Here is a 10807-nt window from a genome sequence, read left to right as displayed (position 1 = left end):
ATCCACTCAGTCCTGCTCCCATTCAAGCCAGCATGCCTAACGCCCGCTCAGCCCTACACACATACTTACTGTGCCCCTCTCTCCTGTACACTTACATGGTCTGGCATACATCCATCACACATGCAGCGCCCTCCCTCCTGTCTCCTCTCCTTCTCTTCTCTCCTCTCTGGGTTTACCTCATTTGCATTCCCCAGGCTCCCAGCTCCTCAGCAAAGTGACCTCCGATCAAGAAGCGCCAGAGGCTTCCACAGCGGCCAGTGGGGGGGGGGGGGGGGGGGCCAAGGGGGGGGGGGGGGAGAGGGGGCGGAGGGGAAAGGGGGGGGGCAGGGCAGACACCAGGGTGTAGGGGTGGGGGGAGGGGGTTTGAGTAAGGGGGAGAAGAGGTAGGCCAGGACTAGAGGAAAGGACAGAGATCTTGGAGTTCATAAGGGAGCTATGGGGATGAGGAGGACAAGGCAAGAGGGAGGATAAGTATTTTCGTCCAGCTTCTCGAACCAGGGCTCCCTTCATTTGCTCATGAGGTCAAGAGGCCAAGGTGGCGGACAGCTGGAATCACTTGGCAACCCCCCTACTGGGAAGCAGCTCTGTCCAGGGCTCCCACTATCTCCCCAGCCCAGAGAACTGTCTCTCCTTCTCTTACACAAGCTGATTGCTAGTCTTATCCCCTTTGACCCATCTCAGGGCCACAGGTCCAGAAGCTGCCCCCCCAGAAGATGGCTCCCAGTCCCTTCTGTTCCCCCACCCAGCCAAGCCGCTTTCTTTCCCCTCCCCCTGCCTGGTATTTACACCTTTCACACATTTGTAAGCTATTATCCTGTCCACGCTTAGTCACCGCTGAGCCAAGCGCCACGGATTTAGCTGCTTTAATCTTTCCTCCTAAATCAATCCTCCATTTCCTCTTAATCATCCCGTGGCTCTTCCCTGAACTCACTCACTGCAGCCTGTCTCTCTCCCTGGGGCTGGGGCTGCTCCCCCCCTCCAACCTGGATAGCCAAAATTGTGTATCTTCAGGCCACAGTGGGGCATGAAAAGGCCGGGGCAGGTGGGGAGGGATTTCCACACTCATCTGGGGAGACCTAGTTTCCCAATCCTTAACACTGGGGAGGGGAAAAAAAGAGATCGCAGCCCACACTCATCCCTAAAAACCTCACCCATACCCTTCCTGCATGAAGTATCTACCTGTCTCCATCCTAACGGGGTCCCTTACATTCCATCCTACCCCACACCCCCACACAGAGACCCACCCACATGCTCCCCACCCCTCTCATTTCCAGATCCATCATCCATTCTCTCAGATTCATCCTCCCTCCCTCAGGATGGTGGGTCCACGAAAGAGCCCAGAATGACTGTACCTGCTGAGTGTAAGCACCCCAAACTGACCCTGCCTTGATCATGGGAGATGCCAGGTAGGTCTTTTCCCTACTCAATCCCCACCCCCACCCCCTCGTTGGGCCAGCCTCTACGGCTCAAGCCACCACCCTCCTTCCCTCCTGGTTATTGCCCGGCAGGAGGCTGGACAGATCAGAGAGACTCAGAGATGGACTGGGGAATACTTGGCTGACGGAAGCCCCATCATCCTCGTCATTCAGGAAGCAGCTGGAACCACAGGTTTTCTCCCTGGGCCTTGGGCTCCCCCTCATTCCCTCATTCCTGGAAGCCACTGGCCACCCCACCCCCCCAGCCCCCAGTAGATATGATTCCGAGCGGCCGCAGCCTAGCTGCCCTGCGTCACTGGATACCAAATCACAGACGGGACCTGAGTATTCCCTGCCAAAACCTTGCTCCTTCCTCCAAGCTAAATCTTCCCCCCCGCCCCAGCCTTCCAGCTCCACTCCAACCCCCAACCCGATCCTCTTTGCCCCCGAGCCCAGATCTTATAATGTTACTAACAAATCAGGCCTGGGACTGCAGTGGGAGGAGGTGGGGTGGGGTGAGGGGGGTTGGGTGGAGACAATTTGGGTAGTTAATTCTGCACAGGAAGTAGCGGGGGGGGGGAGCAGGTGGGGAGCAGTGCAAGGAGTGACATGGAGCAGGGGCGGGGGTCCAGGAGCATTGCTACAAACACTAATCAGCGTCTTCCGGCAGCTCCACAGAGGAGCTGAGCTGATAATGAGCTGGGCTCCCGGTTGATTCCTGATTAATGAAGAGGCCGGCGGGGGCCTCTGCAGAGTGGGACCCAGTCAGGGCTGGCTCCGCAGGGCCCCCTCCCACCCTCTGAGGCAGGTCTCCCTCCAGTCCCTGATCCCCTCCAACAATAAGGAATCCAGACCTCATAGGGTCACTCTCGGTGTTTGACTCCCTTCAAAAGATGCCACCCCCATCCCACCCTGGCAGGGAGCCCCATAAAAGAGGGGTGAGTGCAGCTGGGGTTATAGCAAAGAGAAGGATCCAAGAAAGTGAAGGCAGCATCCCTGGAGGGAAAGGGGGGAGGGACTGGCTGGGGAGGGAGGGGACAGCATCCAGCAGAAAACAGGGACCTGGAAAAAAAGCTGCAGCCGGACAGGTTGACAGACCAGGCAGGGCCCAGCAGCCTTCTGCATCCCTGTCTGGCATCCAGCAGACCTCAGTGGGGAAGGCAGAGGGATATTGGGGGACCAGGAAAAGGCGGTAAGGTCTAGGGTAGTAAAAGGGAACACAGGGCAGAGAGTCAGACATTCTGTCTCAATGCTGGCCTGAGGTTGAGGGTCTAAGGCTGCCCGATGGAATGACATACAGAGGAAAGAAAGAAATTGAGATCTTAGGGGACCTAAAAGTTGGGGGAGAAGGGCCCCAAACCAGGCGTCAGTCTCCTCTGTCCTGGAGCTGACCTGAAAGGTGGGGGAAGGAGCCTATGGTAAGAGGGGGAGTCACAGGGCACTGCCCAGCTGGAAGTGGCCTTGTCTAATTGTGCCTGATTAGCAGAGAGGAAGGAGAACCAGGTGAGTGATTAACAGTCATGCCAGTCAAAGGAGGAAAGTAAAAGAATGTAGGTAGGAAGGGGGCCTAGTCAGGGAGGGAGGAAAAAAGAGGCAGGCAGCTTTTTCTCTTGCCCTAGCTGGTGTCTGATTAGCCTCCAATAACATACTAAGAGGGCAGTTCTTGGAGTCCTAAGACCTGGATTCTAATCCTGGCTGGGATACTTGCCAGCTGACCTTAGGCAAAACACTTTGCTTCTCCTGAGCCTCTATTTTTCTCATCTGTAAAATGGGTTAGATCTGTTGACCCCCCCCCCCCCCCACCCCACTCCAGAGTCCATTTGGTTCTAACATTGATTGTGAACTCATCACTTCTGAGAAACTCACTCTGCTCCCTGCCTCAGTTTTCCCACCTAAGGAAAAGGATCATTCAGAAACTAAAAGGAACTTACATCCATCTAATCCAACCCCCTCATTTTATGGCTATAGAAACTAAAACCAAGAGAAGTCCACCCCACCCCCAAGCCCCTCAAAATCTTGTTTACAAGATTTCCCCATGTTAGAGTCCATCACCACACTGATGAAACTTTTACCCTCCTGGGAAACCTGACACAGATTAGGTCTAAAGCTCCATCCCTCATTGCTGTTCTGTTGAGGTATGGACCCTGCAGGGCACCCAATCTTCAGCTGGGGTTTCCTCATCTACAAAATGAACATCATACTTGTGCCATGGAGTAGCTATGAGAATTAGATGATATAATTTAGGTGTAAATTTTAAGTGTAAAATTCTGGGTAGAGGTATGTCATTGCTGTGAGTTGGCCCTCTTAGTCCTACTCCAAGGCCTCAGTAAGATGCAGAAGTGACCCTATGTTCTTGAAGGCAACGTCAACGGATCTCAGAGATTAGAATGCTGGTCCAGCCATGGACCGGGCTCCTTAAAAATTTGGAAGTCATCTATCTTTTAAGACTTGTTCAGTAAGGTCTGACTCTTCATGACCCCATTTGGGGTTTTCTTGACAGAGATACTGCTAATTTTACAGACAACTAAATGGAGACAAACAAGGTTAAGTGACTTGCCCAGGGTCACACAGCTAGTGAGTGTCTGAGGCTGGATTTGAACTTGGGTCTTCCTGACTCCAGGCCTGGCACACCGTCCACTATACCACCTAGCTTCCCTTGAAAAGATAGCGTGGCGCAACAGAAAGAATATTGTACTGAAGTCAGCAGACGTGGGTTTCAATACCTCCTCCACCTCTTCTTAACTATGGGACCTTTGGCAAGTCACTGGGCCTCTCTTGCTTCAGTTTCCTCATCCATGAAATGGGTATAATGATATGTGGTACCCTACCCACCTTACTGGGCTGTGATGAGGAAAATGTTTGGCAAACCTTGAAGTACGATAGGAGGAAAAGGTGGTGTTATCATTATTGTTTGATTTATTAATTCTAAAAATACCTATTGAATCCTGACTGAGTCCTAGGAATGTGCTTTAAGGGACTGGCATGCACAAATTCAACCATCTTCCCAGGCATAGATTGCAGGGGCAGGTAAGTGGCACCATAGTACACAGAGCACTGGGCCTGGAGTCAGGAAGATCTGAGTTCAAATCCAGCCTCAGACACTTACTAGCTGTGTGACCCTGGGCAAGTCACTTAACCCTGTTTGCCTCAGGTTTCCTCACCTGTGAAATGGGGACCATAATAATAGCACCTATCTCCTAGAGTTATCAGGATCAAATGAGATAATAATTGCACACAGCTTATGTGCCTGGCACATAGAAAGTGCTATATCAATGTTTAGTATTATTATTATACCTTAAATTTCAGTCTCACCCCAACGCAAACAACAGTCCCTCCACCAAACCCATCCTGATATTTGGCAAGCAATAGAAGTCACTGAAGGAGCAATGGACAGAGGGTAGATTCCATTGGAATTATGCCTTGTTAGTAAAAGGGAAGAGTAAAAAGAGCTGAGTGTCAGAGTGGGAGGAAGCATTTTCTCAAGCCTCCCCCCTACCCAGAAAGAGATTTCCTGTCTGCCTATCCCCATCTCTTCCATCCCCCAAGGCCCAGCTGGTTCTTCTGCCTCCTCGGTGAACCTTTCCCAGGCCTTCCCAACCTATACAAGATCTCTGCCTTCTCTGAACTCATTGCACTTACTGAGTGTCAACGTCATTTGGTGATTAATCATAAACTGCTTCATGACATCGCTTATACTCTACCATCTGTTGTCTTTCATTGTTATTTCACTTAGGATTCATGTAGGCTGTAAGCTCCCTGAGGGCAGGGACTATGTCTTCTTTTTTAGTCCCTCAGAGTGTCTGGCACGGGGCTCCTGCATGTAGTGGATGCTTGGTAAATATCTGGTGCCTCCTTCATTGCTTGAGAGTGTTTGGAGAAGACTACATAGGGAGAGTAAGTAGCAGCGATTATGGGTAAGAGTGAGAACAGGTAAAAGTGTGTGAGGGGAGATGTAGGGGAAAAGTAAGTGGGGAGATGGGAAATGAGTTGGGGGAGTGGGGGAGGTAACAAAGTGTGGGGGTGAGAGATTGAAGTGGTAGCAGCAGCTAGATAGAGCAGCAGCTGAAGAGGACTGGGGGAGGGAGCATTACCCAAAGTAAAAATAGGCTGGAAAATGTGACATTTATTAGCTTGGATTCCAGAGGAAAGGTCACAGCATTGTGGGGAGGGGGGAAGGAGGGATCAAGGAAGGGAAGAGAAAAAAACAGGACAATAACCCCCTTCTAGTACCCATTTCTCCAACTGGCTGACCCATCTCACTGCACAGTTTCCAATCAATATCAGACCTCCCTTCATCATTCACAGATCCATCCCTATCACAGACCCCATTCCCATTATGGACCCATGCCCATTCTAGAGGCTATAATTGTCACTGATCAATCCCCATCACGGATCCCATAATTTTCCTACCAATGTGAAAATCAGGCTCAGATTCAGGATTTCCAGTTCTAAAAGAGAGGAGAATGGGGTTGGGGAGTGGAGAGGGAGGAAAACAGTGCTAAGAGACAGTGGATCTCCAAAGGTGAATGGGCTTTCCCCTACATGTCTGCCACTTGTCATCCAGGCCTTACAGTCTTGTAGCCACTCCTGCAAACTCCCATGATCTTCATGTCACTAGATGATCCAATATCAAAAGGACCCAAAAGAAATACACCCTCCATACAACCCTCCCCCATCACTTTCACCCTGACCAGACCTAAGAGTCAAAGGAATTCCTCACATGGGCTTCCTTGACCCTAAATAGGGGATACCCCTGCTTCCAAATGCTCTAGCCACTTCTCCTTTCCCAGAGAACAGCAAAAAAAAATCTCTCCTTGTTCTCCCTCATTCCTTCAGTTTTCTCCCTCCCTTCTTCCTTCTTCTCTTCTGTCTTTGCCTTTCCCTTCCTTTCCTTTCCCTCCCACTCTACTCCTCTCCTCTCTCTCCTCACCTCTTTCTCTCCCTCCTCCTCTACTCCAGTTGTCTCTCTCCCCTTGACTTCTTCATCTCCTCTCCTATCTTCCCTCTTTGGTTCCCCCTCCCTTTCCTTTTCCTCCCTTTCCCCCCTCCCATCCCCCTCAGGCCTTGAGATACAAACTCCCGCTCAGTAGGCACAAAGATTCCATTGATTTCTGGCCCCCTTCAGCACCTGCTGGGACCAGTCTCTGCTCCTCCCCGATTTGTGGGGGGGGGGGGGGGCGGGGGGGGGCCAAGGGAACCTTCCCCCGGGGGGGGAAAAAATGGGGGGGGACCTCGCAGGGAATTGGGACCCCCCCCTTTTCCCCCCCTCCCAACTCTATATCCCACCTTCTGATCTTTCCCAGTCTCTGCAGAGAGATAAGGCTCAGGGATTAGCATGCTGCCTCAATTTCCCTGAACAGCCCCTTTCCAGCTCATTCTTCATATCCCCCACCCGAAGCAGGGATATCCCCTTTGTCCACTCTATACCCACTCTCTGCCTAACAAACCTCTCCTCCTCCCCCACCCCATTGTCCTTTCTTCCCTGTGGCTGCCTCAGCTTATGCCCATGGTCAAGAAGGTTGACATCTCTGATCTGTGTCCCTATTCAGAATTGTCCCATGGCACATAGTCCCCTCTGGATAGCAGTGGAGGAGTCCAAATTTGACTGCAACCATGATAGGATACATTAGTCTATTTGGGGCATGTGTCCTATTGATGTTGAAGCAGGGTCTGTGTGGAGAACCTCATGGAGAACCCTACTTCTACTACCATCTGCATTTCCATCTTGTGGCTGATTCAGTGGCAGTAGAGTGATTGTGTGTGTGTGTGTGTGTGTGTGTGTGTGTGTGTGTGTGTGGACACTGGGTAGTAAAAACAGGGGGAAAAATACAGAGAGCATGGTGTGAGTTGAACACAGACTCTTGGCTTGAGACACTGGCACCCAAAATATCAGATACCATGTGAATGTTGGTGAAGGCATCACTGATTCTATGTGTGACAGACATACATGAACAAGTGGGCAAAGGGCTTTCATGCATCATCAGTAGGACACTACGGGGTGTGTGTACATACATAAGAAACACAGATCAAAACTCCCAGTGTGAGGTGTCTGCGTCTGTGTATGTGCACATACAGAGACATCTTCACCAGTCTGCTGTGTGTGTGTATAAGATCCTGACGTGTAGAGTGAGTTGAGAGAGATCATGGTTATTGTAAGGGAATGACAGTCAGGGAATGACCATCCCTGTTCCTGTTTTTAAAGACCCTGACAGAGTATGGAGATGAGTAGTAATCCATGTGGGGTACACATCAAACCCAGCACACAGGAATGTAGTAGTGTGTGTAAGAGCCACTCCGTGTAAGAAACTGTGGCCAGAATAAGGGATCTTTTTGGAGGGGGTGGGGTGGGGAGTTGTGCACCTTAGAATGAATGAGTGAGCCGGAGTGTGAGAGCCATAGAGAGACTATAAGAGGGAAAGAACTGTCAGTGGCAAAGAGTGAAAAAGCCAGAGCTGAGCATGGGGGACAACATGAAAGGGAGAGTGTGTGAAAGAGAAAGAGAGAAGACACTGGCACTGTGTAAATGTCCACAAGGTCCTCCTAGGTGCTGCCCATGCCAGCTCTACAAGATGCCACCCTAAACCCTTCCATAGTAGCATTCTCCCAATCCCTTGAGCTCCTAACCTTTGACTATGATACTTGGGGGGGGGGGGGGGGGGCAAGAGGCAGGGAAGGGGAAAAAACGGGGGGGGGGGGGAGAATGGAGAAGACACAGACCCTGACTTTTTGGAAAGAGAATGTTCTCTTGAGTGGCAGGACCTGGAAGCCTCCCACAGTGCTCCAGCCAGGAGCTGCCCCATCCCTTCAGTGCAAGCATGCCCTGAAAAAGCCCCCTGGCACCAGGAGGCCCCCTCCAAACCATGGCAGTGCTGCAGTGGCAACAGCAACAAGAACATGGTAAGTCCCTCGATGTTTCCACAGCTGTGGCTCTGTGCCTACAGAGCGGAGAGAGGGACCTCTAAGCCCAGGGGAGACACCAAGCAAGGACTCTGGTGGCAAAGTAAATGGGGAATCCTGATCCAGGACACCCACCCCATTCTACCACCCCAACCCAGATTGCCCCTTCTAGTGCCAGGGGCAAGCCAGCTGGTGGAACTCACCACAGAGAAGTTACTGGCGGAACAGTGGTGGCCACTGAAGTTGCAGCTCTTGAGCATGTCAGCCAGCTGGTGGCCAGTGCGGTTCAGAATGTCCACCATGTCCGGCTCGGGGTATCGAAGGCCTGCTGCCCGATGTCCATCTCTGTCCTTAGGGGGCAGCCCCGTCAGGTTGGCCAGGTGGAAGATGTCAGCATCACTGAGAGCAGAGTGTCGGAAGCGGTTGATGTTGCAAAGGGTAACGGCAGGAAAGCCCAGGGCAGGGGCTACCCCGGCTGGGTCCATGGAGACCAGGTGAGGCCGAGCCAGGTAGCTACGGGCCAGGCCCATAGCCTGGTAAAGGAAAGCAGCCAGGGAGGCCAGAAGGGCCAGTGCCCACAGGATCCTGCGCAGCCCTCGAGGCCCCCGGCCACAGGCATGCCCCAAGCCGTGCAGGGTGCTGGAGCTGGCAAAGGTGGCCAGGTCCCTAGGGGGCGGCCCCTGGCATGCTGCCCCCAACAGGCTCTGCTCGTCCCCCTCTTCCTTCTCCTTCGGTTTTGCATCCTCCTCGGAAAATTTGATTTTGCACACTATCTCGATAGGCATCTGCCCTGGCTGCTTGGACCTGGCCGTCCAGAGAGTCCCTACCCGCTGTCCCCTCCCCGCCTAGCAGCCCGGGCTCTTCTCCCCAAGTGGTAGGGACAGCAGTAGCTCCTCCAAACTCCCGCCGAGGAGGGGGAGGGGGGCAAGAGGGAGGGGAGCTGCTCACACTCCCAGCAGCTCCTGCAGCCCTGGCTGCTGCCGCCGCTTGTCTCTCTCCTCGATCGTCTCCTTGTGGCTTCGCTTATCAGCAGCAGCACAGCTGTCAGCCCCTGCGTGTGTCCCTGCGAGCGCTCGCTCCGCCACGCCGCTCAGCCCGCGCCGCTCAGCATGTGCTCCGAAGCCCACCCCGCGCTTAATAATTCAGGACATGTCAACAGCGTTTCACCGGCGGGCGGGCGGGCAGCAGGAGCCGGGCCAGAGGAGGGGAGCGCCAGGGGCGGGAGCGGACCCCAGCCCAGTACTGGGGAGTCCGCTCTGCCCCCCACCTCACTCAGGACCCCCAAACTCTGTTTGCGCCCCCGGCCACAGGGTGCGTCCTACCCACCCCCACTCCCAATCACATGACAGATTCCCAGCTCGGCCCTGCTCTCTTTATTCCCTGCTGGGCCTGAGGCCGTGGCCCTGAGCAGCCCCCACGCTAGTTCACGGATGAGCACCACTCCGCAGGCCCCACCCAGGTCCACTGTGGACTACCTGACATCTCTACTGCTTCCACGACTACCACTGGCCTTGCATCTGACCCAGCTGCCCTATTTTCAGCTTCCCAAGCTGCTTCACCTGAGCCACTTGTTTGAATAGCTCATGAACTTGAGAGGAGGAAAGAGGGTACGGAATCCCGCACTAGCTCCTCTACGCCTCCCTGAGGCTCCCTCCCTTTAGGTTCTGGCTACAAATGCTTTGCCCCAAGAGAAGTCAGGTCTCTTCCAGCTCCGGCCCTCCCCTCCCTCCCCAAGTCCCCACACCCTCACAGGCAGCAGCAGCAGAGGGGGTCCTCCCTGCTGACTGGCAGCAGCTGTGACTCCCTTGCCTCCCCAGATGGTATGGCAAGGCTGGTGAGAGTGCTGCCTAGGCTCAGGTAGAGAGTGAAGCAGAGGTCCTACCTGGATGAGGGGGTGTGGATGTGGATGTAGATGTCTTTGGCCGGTCTCCCTTGGGGAAGTGAGGAGAAACTTCTGTGGAGAGAGTGTTGGGTGTGGGATTGAAGTGGTAAGATGAAAATGCTTTTTAAGCGTTTTTGGGGTGTGGAGGGTGCTGTCTTCGGAACTGTGGCGGCACTAGGGAACTATCACAGCATCTTAAGGTTTAAAAAAATCACACCAATGCCAGGTACAGCCGAGGTGGGGCGGGGGTGGAGGGGGGAATACTTGTGTTGGTGAGATGGTCAAGCTTAGAAATATGCCATGACCCAAAGCCTAGCAGGGGAACACCCGATGGGATGGGCTATCTTGATGTGGGGTGAGGGAGGCACGCTAGCAGTTGTGGATGGGAGAAGCATGTGGGCTGGCCTGGGAGCATTAGCATGTGCCCTCCAGGGATAGGGGTGGCAAGAGAGGAACCGTATGAGCTTTGGGGAAGGGATATTAGGAGGGGGTAAGGAAAAGCTGTGTGTGGGAGCATGTGCCTTCAGAGGGGAGGGAGCACTTGTCCCGGGGGAAAGGGGAGGGGGGGCTGATTAATCGGAGCGCTAATGAGCAGCAGGGAGAGGAAGCACGG

The 10807-nt window shown here is 53.5% G+C and overlaps 1 protein-coding gene across 1 annotated transcript; it reads right to left on the bottom strand.

The window, feature by feature from the left end:
• Positions 1-2064: 2064 nt before the first annotated feature.
• Positions 2065-10506, bottom strand: LOC114052496 (acid-sensing ion channel 4-like; the record flags this gene model as incomplete). The annotated part of the gene is given in 7 exon segments (XM_027875146.1): positions 2065-2162; positions 2514-2614; positions 8175-8350; positions 8516-9445; positions 9484-9600; positions 10057-10266; positions 10412-10506. Coding segments are annotated over 7 exon segments (1727 nt in total), but the record flags the coding sequence as incomplete, so codon positions are not given.
• Between the last annotated feature and the right edge of the window lie 301 nt (positions 10507-10807).

The sequence above is a fragment of the Vombatus ursinus genome, unplaced genomic scaffold (assembly GCF_900497805.2).
Source record: "Vombatus ursinus unplaced genomic scaffold, bare-nosed wombat genome assembly UNPS02003660.1, whole genome shotgun sequence".
Classification (NCBI taxonomy): domain Eukaryota; kingdom Metazoa; phylum Chordata; class Mammalia; order Diprotodontia; family Vombatidae; genus Vombatus; species Vombatus ursinus.
This window is presented reverse-complemented; position numbering and strand designations above follow the sequence as displayed.